We start from the raw sequence: 14,986 nt of genomic DNA, 5'->3' as shown, positions 1-14,986 counted from the left end.
TCGAGGTCTTCCAACTAGATGCAGACAGGGGGAAGAGATTCATCAGGAGCTGGACGCTGCTGTTCACAATGAGAAAGTTTGTGCTGTGTCACAGAGAACAAGGCTTTACTAAGACACCATGGAGCTGCAGGAAGGTGAAGCCGGCAACCACCAGCAACTTTCACGGTCCCCGCGTCATTCAATACCCCACTGACATCTTAACTATACTTTCTGTGGTGGGACCGCGACAGAGTTTGCTCTGGGTGTACCAACCCCTCCTGCATCACCCCGCTCTGGCACGTAATGCGCGGTGGAAACGTGGCTATAGCTGCTATGGAGTGCTGGGTTTGGCATTCCCCTGCACGATGAAAGAGCAGGCCAGCGTGCAGCGCTTGGCTCTGTTTCTGAAACTCTGGTGGGAAAAGCACAGCTGGCTGTCATCTTTGCGCCGGTCCGTTGCCGCTACAATGGCCGCCATTGCATCCTCCTGTGGCTGGCGTTGTGGCTTTGTACAGGTGTGCTGTGAGCTGAATCTGATCAGCTTCCTCTGCCAAACCACAATAGTCTTTAGACCGCACCAGAGGTGAAGTGGCCAGAGCTGGGCATGCCTGCAGTGGGAACTGATGTACTAACAGCTGGGTGAAGAGGAAGGAGGTGTCACTTTATCCCATAACCACAAGCATACCTCTCACTAACCTGGGTGTTAAAATGGACTCCCAACTCACCTTCGACACCCACATCAAACACCTCTGTAAGACCTCTTTCTGTCACCTCATTAACGTCGCCAAAAACTCCACCCAACACTCACTCTGGCTGATGCAGAACTGCTTGTCCACACCTTTGCCTCCTCAAGGCTGGACTACTGCATCCCTCATCGGGATCTCTGGCAAGAGCCTCCAGAGACTACAGTACATCCAGAACCAGGATCCAGAGACTACAGTACATCCAGGATCCAGAGACTACAGTACGTCCAGAACCAAGATCCAGGACTACAGTGCATGTAGAACCAGGATCCAGAGACTACAGTACGTCCAGAACCAAGATCCAGGACTACAGTGCATGTAGAACCAGGATCCAGAGACTACAGTACATCCAGAACCAGGATCCAGAGACTACAATACATCCAGAACCAGGATCCAGAGACTACAGTACATCCAGGATCCAGAGACTACAGTACATCCAGAACCAAGATCCAGGACTACAGTGCATGCAGAACCAGGATCCAGAGACTACAGTACATCCAGAACCAGGATCCAGAGACTAGAATACATCCAGAACCAGGATCCAGAGACTACAGTACATCCAGAACCAGGACCCAGAGACTACAGTACATCCAGGATCCAGAGACTACAGTACGTCCAGAACCAAGATCCAGGACTACAGTGCATGTAGAACCAGGATCCAGAGACTACAGCACATCCAGAACCAGGATCCAGAGACTACAGCACATCCAGAACCAGGATCCAGAGACTACAGCACATCCAGAACCAGGATCCAGAGACTACAATACATCCAGAACCAGGATCCAGAGACTACAGTACATCCAGGATCCAGAGACTACAGTACATCCAGAACCAAGATCCAGGACTACAGTGCATGCAGAACCAGGATCCAGAGACTACAGTACATCCAGAACCAGGATCCAGAGACTAGAATACATCCAGAACCAGGATCCAGAGACTACAATACATCCAGGATCCGGAGCCTACAGTACATCCAGAACCAGGATCCAGGACTACAGTGCATGCAGAACCACGATCCAGAGACTACAGTACATCCAGGATCCAGAGACTACAGTACATCCAGGATCCAGAGACTACAGTACATCCAGAACCAAGATCCAGAGACTACAGTGCATGCAGAACCAGGATCCAGAGACTACAGTACATCCAGAACCACGATCCAGAGACTGCAATACATCCAGGATCCGGAGCCTACAGTACATCCAGAACCAGGATCCAGGACTACAGTGCGTGCAGAACCACGATCCAGAGACTACAGTACATCCAGAACCAGGATCCAGGACTACAGTGCGTGCAGAACCACGATCCAGAGACTACAGTACATCCAGAACCAGGATCCAGGACTACAGTGCGTGCAGAACCACGATCCAGAGACTACAGTACATCCAGAACCAGGATCCAGAGACTACAGTACATCCAGAACCAGGATCCAGAGACTACAGTACGTGCAGAACCAGGATCCAGGACTACAGTACATCCAGAACCACGATCCAGAGACTACAGTACATCCAGAACCAGGATCCAGAGACTACAGTACATCCAGAGCAGCAGCCAGGATCCTGATGATAGTGTGAAAACACTACCACAACATCCCCATCCTGAAATCCCTTCACTGGCTCCCTGTTCCACTGAGAATTGAGTACAAGGTCTCCCTCCTCACCTACGGCCACATCCGCCCTTTACCTCCGAGAATTCCTCACCCTCCAGAACTCTGCTCCACTCATCGAAGTCCCCAGAACCAACCTCCGCACGGTGGGTGATCAGGCCTTCTCCTCAGCTGCCCCAAGACTCTAGAACGCCCTCCCTGATGGCTCCACAAACTACAGATGCTTTAAAAAAAACACTAAAAACATTACTTTAAAAACATCTCTTGGTTGTCTTATGTGTTTCTTTTACTGTATACCCAATAATACCTACTAGTTTAAGTTTTTCTTTTCTTTGACTTACCTTTAATATTTTTTCATTAGCACTTTGACATTGTTTAAATGTAAGGAGCATTATAATTAAAATGTATTCTTATTCTTATTAGTATTGTTATTGGTATTATTATTATTATTATTGTTGTTCTTACTATTATTATTACTATTTGGGTATTTGGAAAACTAATATTTCTCTGCGTCTGGGCGTATTTACACATAAACCAGCTGTGACTCACCACAAACAATGATTCCTAAAACTCTGGCCACAGTGGAGATCTGGATAAAATCCATGTCTCTGTTGCATCAAAAGGCGGGCAGGTGGATATTTACTTCACAATTAGTGATGTCATATTTTTTTCCAGTATTCTGATTGGCTATCATGGCTTCATGCTTCTTGCGCCACTGTCTTCTACAGGTTTAGCTGCTCACAGCAGTTTTGAACCAGCTGTATATGTGGGTCAGTGTAAATTAAGATTTTTTTGTTAATATAGAGGGGGAAATATCTATTTTTGTACAAACCTGGATACGTGTAAACCTGGCCTGATTTGATGTGTTGTGAGGATCCACACAAGCTGGGTTGATTGTAGCCAACGTATTGCTTACTATGTGCCATGCAGGTACCTGGTCCACTGTCTCCAGGCGGATCTCAACAACTATATGCCGGCCTTCCTGGACGACCCCGAGGAGCATAATCCACAGAGACCCAAGATCGGTAACATCTGCTCGCTACTTTTCAATGAAACTATTAAGTACATGTTTTTCCGTTGCTTCTTAATATTTCAGATACAGTTGTCAGTTGGATCAGGAGGCTTTATTGATTACCATCAGGGAAATTGACAGCCAGTGACTACTAACGAAATGCTAACCTAAAGAAATAATCTATTGTGTGAAAAATCTTTTGGTGATTTTAAGTGAAATCACATTAAAGCTAGGTTTCATCAAATTGTAGTTTCTCCTTTTACTGAATCTATTTATCATGATTTATTCTGAAAAATGAGAAAAATATAGACACTCACTCACTCACTCACTCATGCCCTCGCACATTCTCCTGCTCATGAGATTTCAAAAATACTCAACCTGCCCCACAATTTAAAAACGTGTAATCTGTTGGCCTAAAAACTTGCGAAATTGTTAATAATGGCTTGGATTTATATAGCGCTTTTTTCAGGCTGACTGAAAGCGTGTACAGAAACCATTATTTATTCACAGCAGTCCCAGTGGTGGTGGGACGCTTGTGTTGTAGCCACCGCTGCCTCGGGGCTGCTGACAGAGGCAGCGTGGCTGCCATTTGGCGCAAGTGACCCCTCTGACCACCACCAACACTCATGCACCATTCTTACCCATTCAAATGAGGCAATGTGGGTAAAGTGCCTTGCCCAAGGACATAACGACAATGACTTGGATGGTGGGGGATTGGAACCGCCAACATTGTGATTATTGGATGACCCACTGAGCCATTCAATTAAAAACACAAGCGCTGAATAAATAAACAATCAGTCCAACATGTAATGGTATATAGGTGTTTCTGGTTATTTAAACTTGTAGGATTTACAATAATGTCTTTTTTTATGCATCTGGTGGGTTAGTGGTTAGGGTCGTAAGTCACTTTGACATCCAATTTCACACAGCCAAGAGTTTCAGTCAAATACTGTCCAATAAAGATTCAGACACCTTTATTTATCCGACAAGGGGCAAATTCATTTGCTGTTTCCTAGTGTGTATATTACACGTAAATTCTTTTTATGCTGGTTTTACTGAAGATTGACTAATGTGACTCAATACACCGCCGAGTGGAGCAAACTGGTATTGCAATGCTCGGACAAACCAGACACAGCTGGCTACCTTGCAAACTTAATACGTAAATGCTTAAAAGACAACTTCACAGATGGTTTGAGATGTTCCAATTTGAAATGTTTTTAATAACATGGTTTTCTTCCCCCTCACAGAGGACGTCCTGCACACGCTAACAGGGGCGATGTCGCTGCTGCGTCGGTGTCGGGTCAATGCAGCGCTCACCATCCAGCTCTTCTCGCAGCTCTTCCACTTCATCAACATGTGGCTCTTCAACAAGCTGGTGACGGACACCGACTCAGGGCTGTGCTGCCACTACTGGGGCGCCATCCTGCGGCAGCAGCTCAGCCATATTGAGGCCTGGGCTGAAAAGCAGGGTCTGGAGCTAGCTGCCGACTGCCACCTCAGCCGGATCGTGCAGGTGAGACCACGGGTCATCACAAAGTTTTTTTCTCTTTTCGGACACTTGGTTGAAAAATATGCACCGTTTATGCTTTTTGAAGAGAATAACTGCATGTGAAATGAGTGAAAGTTGCCTGATTCCATTGCTCTCTGGTGTGTTTGCGTCATTCAGGCCACCACGTTGCTCACCATGGACAAATACTCCATGCAGGACGTCCAGAACATCCACAACACCTGCTTCAAGCTCAACTCCCTGCAGCTGCACGCCCTCATGAGCAACTACCACTGTGCCCCCGACGAGCCGTACATCCCCCCTGTACGACACACACACACACACACACAGGAAAAATTCAGTTTAATGCACCGTCTATACATCCACATTTGAAATGAAGACCCATCTTTTTTGCGTCTTCATTTCAGAAAAGCTTTGTGTTATGGAAACGGCTGAAAATGGTGTAGATGGCATCAAGAGACATTGTCCATCTTCTCGCGAGTGTTGCCGGTAACACGTTAATTAGTAATACGTTACTAACTGTGTGTGTGTCTGCGTCTGCATAGGAGCTGATCGACCACGTGGTGGCCGTGGCGGAGAACACAGCGGACGAGCTGGCGAGGAGCGACGGCCGTGAGGTCCAGCTGGAGGAGGATCCAGACCTGCAGCTGCCCTTCCTGCTGCCCGAGGATGGCTACTCGTGCGACGTGGTGCGCAGCCTCCCCAACGGCCTGCAAGACTTCCTGGACCCACTGCTGCAGAGAGGTCAACACACTGGGCTGCTATATTTTGAATCTTTGCCCAAAGTATCAACACCGATAGCATCATTAAGGAGGACGAGCTGTGTTATTACACATCCTCATTTAGATCAGAACAATCCTATTTTTCATATTATGATCCAAACTTTAAAGGAATTTTGTGGATGCTCCTTCATCCGCTTGTTCCAACATTGTCATATCTCTATCGCTCCTCATATCTCGAGGACAGTTGTGATCACTTCAGTCGATACACTTTCTCAGCTGTTTCTGAGACAAGTGACTCTGATGGCATGACGTTTTTGCTTGAATTAGCTTTTCTTACTATTGATTGTAGCTGTTTTAACATCTTGATATTTTCATTACTCTTACTTATCAATTAAGTAACGAGTTTGTTTAAACCACTTCGCATCTCTGAAATGAACTAATGCAACTCATCCTCTCATGCATGTGTTGAATTTGCGTGTTCCCGTTTCCACGGAAACGGAGTCGGTGTGTTTCAAATAAATTGTTTCCCCCCTGCTTCTACAGAGACGATTCCGAGCCTTTCAAGAAGTTGTTTTCCTCTTTTTACACGTAGATGGAGTCAACACATTTTTGAGAAATTACATTTTCCTTAGTTGCCATGAAGATGGCATTTTCGAAGCGTTGTGCTTTCCCATTTCCAGAAGTCAGTGTTTTCAAAAAGTTGCATTTCAGTGGCTCCAAGCACCATTGTCACACAAACGGACACTACGCTACGAAAGCTTCCAGTTGTCACTGAGGGGCCGTCCACACGAGAATGCCGATTCACGTAAAAGAGCCGGTTTTGGCCAATCAGCCACACGAGGCAGTGTTTTAGAAGTGGGAAAATGGTTCTCTTTTTAAACACGGGTCCCAGAGTGGGGACATTCTAAAACTCCGGCACGTGTGGACGCCAAAGACGATCATCTGTGGAAAAATGATGACTTAATCACCCCCACCGTGGTCCGTGATGTCATCAAATAACCACAACAATCAGGGACTACAAGGTCTGGTCGAGCTGAAGAAGCTCTTGACGCTAGCAGCAGCAGGAGCAGGGCCATAGACCTAGAGAACTAGACTTATATACAGGTTTATGAGCAGGAATCTACTTCTAAATTTCTATGTGCTGTCTTCTTCTGCGTTTTTGATGCGTTTGGTGAGTCAGAGCGCCTCTAAAGCACTGGCATGTGTACTACATGCCCTGAAGCCTCGTATTGAGCCGTGTTCATAGTGACGTGTGGACAGAATTTATTTTGAGAACCTTGGGGAGAAAAAAAATGGCTTTCGCTCATGTGGATGTGGCCTTAAAAACATTGTTGTGTAAACAGGGCCTTGCGTACAAGGTACAAAAAAACTTAATCACCACACCCTGATAACTCACTGCTTCCTCCTCTTCACATTTCTCTGAAGCTGTGGACTGTAACTGTGTATTTCCTCCAGCAGGGTTTTGTAGATTGGTTCCACACCCACGGTCACCCGGTACCTGGACTGTCCACTTCGAGGGAGCCGACTGCGACAGCCACTTCTCCACCGCCGACAGCTCGGACTTGGTGAGTCGCTCTGAGACGGTCTGGCTGTTATGTTCGCTTCCAACTGTTCAGCGCTCACTAAATGATTCACCCATATACATCTTTTGCTCATTTTTGTTTATTCTCAATACCAGACTCTTTATTTAAAAAACTTAAAACTCAAAAGTTCAAACAGCTGAGAAGAAGAAAACAAAATGCTTCCAATACACATTTTTACAAACAGATTTTCAACTTCTATAAGGATGATGATTTTGAGCCCCAAACCAGCCGTTTGTGGTCTCTTTTTATTACCTACAAATCTACCTTTTTTAAAACTTAAAGTTTTGAACTTTCAGAGTGAAACTGTAAGTTTGACACTAAAGTGACAAAATATGATGAACGAAGGGCGTGTTTGTATATATATGAGGGCTGAAACTAACAAAAATTGCTGTATAATAGAACAGAAATGTCAACTGTGTGTAAATTGTAAGATAAATATCGAAGTAGATTAGTTTAATTTCGGTGAAACAGGCTTTAATTAGATGAGTTTGATCTGAGTGAGATGAGCAGCAGATTACATCTTCTACCTTCAGCCGCTGGGCGCGTTTTTCTAACACGCTGAGAAATCCACATGATACACAGCCTGGATGTGGAGGAAAATGTTGCTGTTTGAGGAATTGTACTTGTTTTAGCCTGGAAAGTTACCTGGAATCTAATCCACCCCAACTCCAGAGCCACAACACACACACTCTAAAAAGTGTGTGTGTGTGTGTGTGTGTGTGTGTGTGTGTGTGTGTGTGTGTGTGTGTGTGTGTGTGTGTGTGTGTGTGTGTGTGTGTGTGTGTGTGTGTGTGTGTGTGTGTGTGTGTGTGTGTGTGTGTGTGTGTGTGTGTGTGTGTGTGTGTGTGTGTGTGTGTGTGTGTGTGTGTGTGTGTGTGGGGTCTCCTCGTGGAAAGGCAGTGATTACAGTGACTTCAGAAGGAGCTATTTACATTTCATGAAAACAAACACACACACTCAATTTAATCAACACCAATCACTTTGTGAGCCTGGAGCAGTAAATGACAGACTAGCTCTACACACACACACACACACACCACTGCCATTTCCTCAGAAATTGGCCTGTTATCCCTCTACTGTTTCACGACTGCAGTCTCGACATGCAGCGTCTCTTGTATACACACGCGCACACACACACACACACACACACACACACACACACACACACACACACACACACACACACACACACACACACACACACACACACACACACACACACACACACACACACACACACACAGCTGCAGAGTGAGTCCTGGCTCAGTGACAGTGTGCGTGCGAAGGTTGCCACGCGCTGTTTGTGTGGATTACCTGAATTGCTTCGAGATATCATTGTAACTTAACATGAAATCCATCAGATTTTCAAAATGTTGTGAAGAACTTCTCAAAATTTCAGCTGATCTGATTACCTTATCATGTTTTTCTGTGTGACACAAGTAAATATGCTAATGTCTATTAACATCTCTTCATCCAGTCTTGTAGTACCACATTGTAGCATAAGACGGTATCGTGAGCCATTACAGAGCACAGATATCTTTTTGAAATATTGGCTAACCTTATAATTCTTGAAGATGCATTTTTGAAAGTCAAGCAACAAGACCATAAATGGTAACTTAACTAGTGTTGTCCTGTTTTTGTTTTTATTTTGGTTTTTTTTGAGGGGTTTTTCGGGGAGGGGTTACAAAGAAGTTCAGTGTTCAGGTCATACCAGCACTGAATCAAACTGTGTGTGAGCTGAGACAGAACAGGGTGTATACGCTCGCTTCTGAAACAAACAGTAATAGGTATTGTCAGTACACATGTTAAATTCAAACAAAAATTATCTTTTAGCTGGGAACATCATTTAAAGAATAGCAGGTCATTGGAATGAAGTTGCTCTATAATCTGGATGTTTACTGAAATGACATCAGGAGGAAGATGATCAACAGTGAGAGATTGTTCTTCATGTTGTGTTTTGAAGTTCTGAGTTAGTTCAGATTAATTAGGCCACACAGTCGTTTCACAGTGAGAAAATCGTGCATTCAATACAGCCAGGGCCTTCCTGTGTGGAGTTTGAAGGTTCTCCCTGTGTGTGTGGGTTTCCTCTGGGTACTCTGTTTTCCCCACAGTCCAAAAAACACATTCCGGGGGTCCCTAAGCAAGATCCTCAATTCCACCCCCAGCTCCCCCAAGCTCTGCTCTGTGTGGCTGCATACTTATTGGTCAGTTCAGTGAAAACATTTCCCCAAGGGGATTAATGAAGTGCGATTCTTCTTGTTAATCATTAATATGTGGTAACAGTTACGATTTCACTAAACTCCTGATGCTAAGCTAACAGCCTGTACACAGTGTTTCTCAGCTGTAACTTTCCTCTGATTTGGTGGTTCAGGGGTTGACGTATCGTCGCAGTGTGTCGGTCCCGACGTTGTTTTACTCGGCTGTAGGCATTCCTGCAGATTCCTCCACATCTATACTCCATTCATCCTCATGCAACGAAATAAAACACAACATACTTCAGCTTGTGACTATATGTGTGACTCCATCTCTCTCTCTCTCTGACTTTCTCTGTCTGATGTGGTTTTCATTCTTGACTCTCTTCCAGCAACCACGGGTTCTTCTGTGGTCTTCTTCATTCCTTCCCTCACTTTTTTCCCCATCTGTCTGCTTTTTGTCTCTCTCACTCTTCCTCTTCCCCGCTTCCACCCTCTGAAAGACTTTGGTCTCCTCCTGAAGCTGTAGCAGCACCGTCTCTGAACATCCTTGCTCACTTGTTTTCCTCTTTCTCTCTCTCCTTCTCTACTCAGCCAATGAGGAAAGAGCCGGAGGTCGTCACTGTAACCCTGAAGAAGCACAACGGAATGGGCCTCAGCATCGTGGCCGCCAAGGTAAGAAGAGACCGTTGGTGTTTACCCAAACCTCTCCTACAAATGGGAGGTTTGAGTGTGATGCCGGTGCTGAGACTAAACGGGGAAACTTCTCGATGACTCAGTGGAAGGAGTGGGTGTGAGCAGCAGCGGTGAATGCCAACCATCAGTCCGCCTGGTACAAAATTACATGAGGCCAGAACCTGCAAAATATTTCCACTGAGAGTGAAGAAAGCTTCCTTTTTGGCATTTTGTGTGAAAAAAATACTACCTGATTTAATACAAAGTGAATCATTTTCCAGCCACATTGTAAAAATGTAAGGAAATCTTTTTCAAACCACATTTATTAAACGTAGCGACACAATACGACACGGAGACCACAGCTGAGATGTTGGTGAGGCTGCCATGAAAGATAGGGAAGTACCATTAGCTTATTATACTTTTTACTGTATTTTTAATTGAACTTGGCTTTATGTTGAATAATAGTTATTGTGGACTGAGTCCAGAAGGGTTAGGGTTAGAAACTGAGCCCAGAAGGAAAGCCCTCCATAGGAGGCAAGGACCCTATTGTATTTGCATTGGTTCTCCTCCTGACACAGCACGTGGCATTGAATCAAGTTTAACCCCCTCAGCATGCTTCAATACAATTTGGCACGCTTGAACTTATCAGGACTGGCGCAGACTAGAAGAGAATGTTAAAATTAATTCTCAAAGTGGCCAAATGTGCTCTCTAGTGCCACCTGCAATCACAAAACCACCGCTGCCTGTAGGAATGTCGGTGAGGGATCAAATCAAATCTGATTTGTTCTTCTCGTTGAGGTCTAAAAATCACTCAGGGACACCCCTGATTTAAATCCAATAGCAATTTACCTTTGTGGCCACGCCTCAAACTTTAATTTTCGACAACTTTTCACATTGCATTAGAGTCCTGGTCTGATCACAGCCATACCACAATAACAACCATCGGTCATAGCGCCACCTGTTGGGAACAGGAAGTAAATGGTGGGATCTGACTGAAACTTTACACATTGCATGAGATTCCTGATCTGATCACAGTGTAGGGATTTCTTACCTTGTAAGGATCACTATTTATGTTGTGGTTGGCTATCGATAATGGTTAATAATTATCAAAGATAGTTATTAATAATGTTATTGGAATTTAATCTGATCTATATCAGATTACCTCGGAGCTCCACCTGTCTTAACAGGAAATGATAGCCAATTCAGTTATATCAGTCTCATAAGATATACTAAAAAGTTAATCGGGAATTTGAATTAATAGTTAAATTAATTACAATTACCAGAATTAACAGTAAAGCTTGAAGGATTTTGGAGTTCTTGACACAGAAGAGGTCGACATTTCATTCACCTTTGTGCTCATTAATAACACAGCAAGTATGATTCCAAACATTATATTTATTAACAATAAAAACAAATAAACACAGATTCTAACTACCTATAAACAGCTTGGTGTGTGTAGGTGTGTGTGTGTGTGTGTGTGTGTGGAGAGAGAAAGAGAAAGAGAGAGCGAGAGGTGGAGGGAGTGTGTGTGTGTGAGACGTGATGGAACTACAAAACAAGATGGTGGATCACACGAAACTACATTCAAATGGAGGTTATCAGAGAGCAGGAAGTCTGTCCTGAGTCTCGACTATGTGCTGGGAGAACAATGGAACATGGAAGCTAGTCTATAGCATCTGCTTCCTGTGTGTCTCTGCTAAAGGACCATTTCTATAATGAGTATATGTGAATGCGACTTGCTTTGTAAAACGTCAGGAGTCGTCAGATGGTGTTCAGTTACTGTGTGATGTTGTTTTTAATGTGATATGTGTAGGATTGTGAGTTAACTAGTTAGTAAAGCAAAGATTAGCATGCAGATCCTGTGTCTGTGGCAGAGCTAACAGTGGTTTACAGGTTGATAACTGCTCCTAATATCATTATCTATAGAACTCAATCACTGTAAGAGAACCAACACATCTTCATAAAAGTTAAACAGTTATATGCATAGCATCAAGTTTAACTAATCTCAGGTAAAGCCCAGTTGTTGTTTCCACTTCCTTGAAGGAGTTCAGTTGTTGTCCTGCTGGAGGGAAGCTGGTGTCTTCTCCTGTAGTTAGCACCTCCTGCTAACTGTGGTTGCTGGTTCTGCAGGCTGAGGAGAAGAAGATGAAGTTGACTATTCAGAAGTCTTTCTTTGCAGCTCCTGGTTGTTCCTTTTGTCCAGACTGAGGAGCTGGTCGCTCAGGTCTGTGATGGTTTTCCTGCTTGTTGAGGAAAACACAAAGAAGTTCTGTGAGGTGTCGTTTCCCTGGTCCGTCCTGGAGGAACTGGTTGGTTTTCCCTGGTTGATGGGAGATCAGACTCTGGGCGCTGGTCTCCGGGTCCTGGGAAGGTCTGGTCCTCGTGGTGGGTCAGCAGAGGAGTTGAGGAGTGGAGGACCCTGGTTGTAGGCCTCTGGTGTTAGCTGAGCTGCTGGGAAGCAGCTCTTCCCACAGTGTTCACAGGAGAAAGCTCGCTGCAAGACTCCCTGCTGGACTGGTTTTTGCCGGCTTCTGTTGAAAGTTTGTGGATTCAAAGGTGTCGAATCCTGAGAGCTTCAACCAATCAGTGACTGGCTGAGTGCATGTGGGAAGCGTATTTTCAGCGGGGGAGGATCTGCATAGTCGTCATGACAGCAGTTCAGTAGCCATTGCCCCCTGATTCATAACATGTCTGTTTTAAAGCTCTTTTCTATCTCCTCTCTGAGAATGTTTATCTATTTCCTCCCTTACTTTTTTAATTTGTTGAAGGACTTCAGGATCTTGGGATTCGTAGTGCAGTCTTTCTAATTCCTCCAGGATTCCCACTTGTTGGTTATATCTGGCTGCCTTGGTCTCTTCTGTGGTGAAGTCAAGGCAATGAGTTTTCCAAGCATCCCACAATATAGCCGGGTTTACTTCTTCATTGTTGTTTTCTTCTGGATGCTTCTTAATTGCTGACCCTGTTTGTTCCACAACTGTCTTATTGTTTAGAATACCAGTGTTTAACCTCCAGAGACTATTTCTTTTTCTTTTGTTCAATTGTATTGTCGCTTATATGGGACTATGGTCTGAGACGCTCACCTCCCCAATCTCACATTTTTCTACCCTGTCTATCCATAGTATTAAGAAAATAATCCATTCTAGAGTAGACGAGGTGGGCTACTGAGTAATGTGTATAGTCTCTCTGTAAAGGATGAAGATTCCACCAAACATTAAACATTCCCATTTCTTGCAGTGTAGTATGTATACACTTTGATAGGTTTATTTTGTGATTATGAGTACTTGTCGTAGGACTGCTCGATTATAGAAAAACTCATAATCACAATTATTTTGGACAATATTGAAATCACGATTATTTACACAATGTTTTTGATTGTGGAACAGCATTTATTGAACATGATTAAAAAAACTCTCCTGTTGAATATATAAACATATATTGTAATGTAGTAGTAAAAAGTGAACTGTTGTACTGCATTCAATCTTTTTAAAACAATAAATAACTAACTTTTGATACTAATATAAACTACAGTAACAAATCATGTTGCTTTACATTATATGTTGGTATTTTGGCCGTGCTGTGAGGCAGCGAGGCGAAGTACTTAAAGCTAAGTAATGCTCTTTGCCACGGTTAGCATTACTTAGCTTTAAAATGACACGGAACCTAAACCACTGGTGTAACACACTATTATCATCATCAATATATGTTCGTTTACGGCAGGTATAACAACGGCTAGCACACGCAAGAAACCATACATTCATAACTTTTTCGGGAAATTTAAAAGTAGTAACTTACCGCAAAGTAGCTAGCGCGTTCGGGTTAAATGTGTCGTCATTTCCTGTCTGACAGGCTGCACCGGCAATGCCTGAGTGGTGGTCCTGCAGCCAAATGCGTGTCTCACAACGAAAACACCACATAATCGTTTTTCCTCGATTATATGAATGTTAAGATCGTTTGGAGCCAAAATCATAATCACAATTGAAACTCAATTAATCAAGCAGCTCTAACTTCTAGACTATGTTGTCGTACAGCATTAAAGTCACCTCCACATATCGGAATGCCTTCACTTTCCACTGCAGTAACTTCAAACAGGGTCTTGAACAAACATTTCCTGCTCTGGGGGTGACCATACATGAGCTAGTGTCACCATCTGGTTTAGTATTTTGCCTTTGGCCAGGATACATCTTCCATCTTTATCACTTAGTTATTATAATTGCTCGTTCGCTACGAGTATTGCCACCCCTCTTTTATTGGCAAATATGTTGAAGCTAGTATATAATAGGGTGTTTTGTAACCCAGTCCTTTAAGTTTCTCGTGTTCTTGATGATTTAACTGTTTCCAGTATGAGTAGAATTTTAAAAAATCTTGAATTTAAAAGAAAAAAAAATTTTTGCATGGAGGGAATCTTACTACTCTTAATCATGTTATTTAAACCAACCTACATACTTTCATACATAAGGTAGATAAGACTGCTTGCATGTGTCCCAAACATGTCGCCTCTTTCTGTCTTTACTTTGGCTTTCCTGTGTAGAGAGGAAGGACCTCCTGCTCTCTGTGTGTGTGTGTGTGTGTGTGTGTGTGTGTGTGTGTGTGTGTGTGTGTGTGTGTGTGTGTGTGTGTGTGTGTGTGTGTGTGTGTGTGTGTGTGTGTGTGTGCGTGGTGCAGCAGTTGCGCTCCACCTCAGTCTGAACAGCCGGCGTCCCAGCTGACACTTCACCTCTGGATCGCTGCCTGGATTTACTGTTTCTCATTGCAGACACTGCAATTAGGAGCCCGTGGAGGAATTTAGGAACATTTCAGGAATTTGCGGCATTTTTTTAACCACGCATACTGGACTCTTCACCACTTCTCTAACCCACGCGTCTTCTTTTTACTGGAACTTGGAACCCTATCCTTTTTTTGGGAATAGAGTTTTCAACAAGCAGGACTTCACAGTTTCTCCTCAGCCCTCGCTTCCACCTATAAACTGG

General features: G+C 43.9%; 1 protein-coding gene across 1 annotated transcript in view; it reads left to right on the top strand.

Annotated features, from left to right (window-relative positions):
• The window catches only part of LOC308143354 (afadin-like), an 88,426-nt gene that overhangs the window by 40,197 nt on the left and 33,243 nt on the right, over positions 1-14,986 (top strand). The window contains 6 exon segments of the mRNA XM_080514104.1: positions 3,259-3,353; positions 4,588-4,853; positions 5,007-5,150; positions 5,393-5,591; positions 7,028-7,134; positions 9,939-10,019. Coding sequence (XP_080370230.1) covers positions 3,259-3,353; positions 4,588-4,853; positions 5,007-5,150; positions 5,393-5,591; positions 7,028-7,134; positions 9,939-10,019 — 892 coding nt within the window.

This window comes from Blennius ocellaris (assembly GCF_963422515.1).
Source record: "Blennius ocellaris genome assembly, chromosome: 18".
NCBI classification, from domain to species: domain Eukaryota; kingdom Metazoa; phylum Chordata; class Actinopteri; order Blenniiformes; family Blenniidae; genus Blennius; species Blennius ocellaris.
This window is presented reverse-complemented; position numbering and strand designations above follow the sequence as displayed.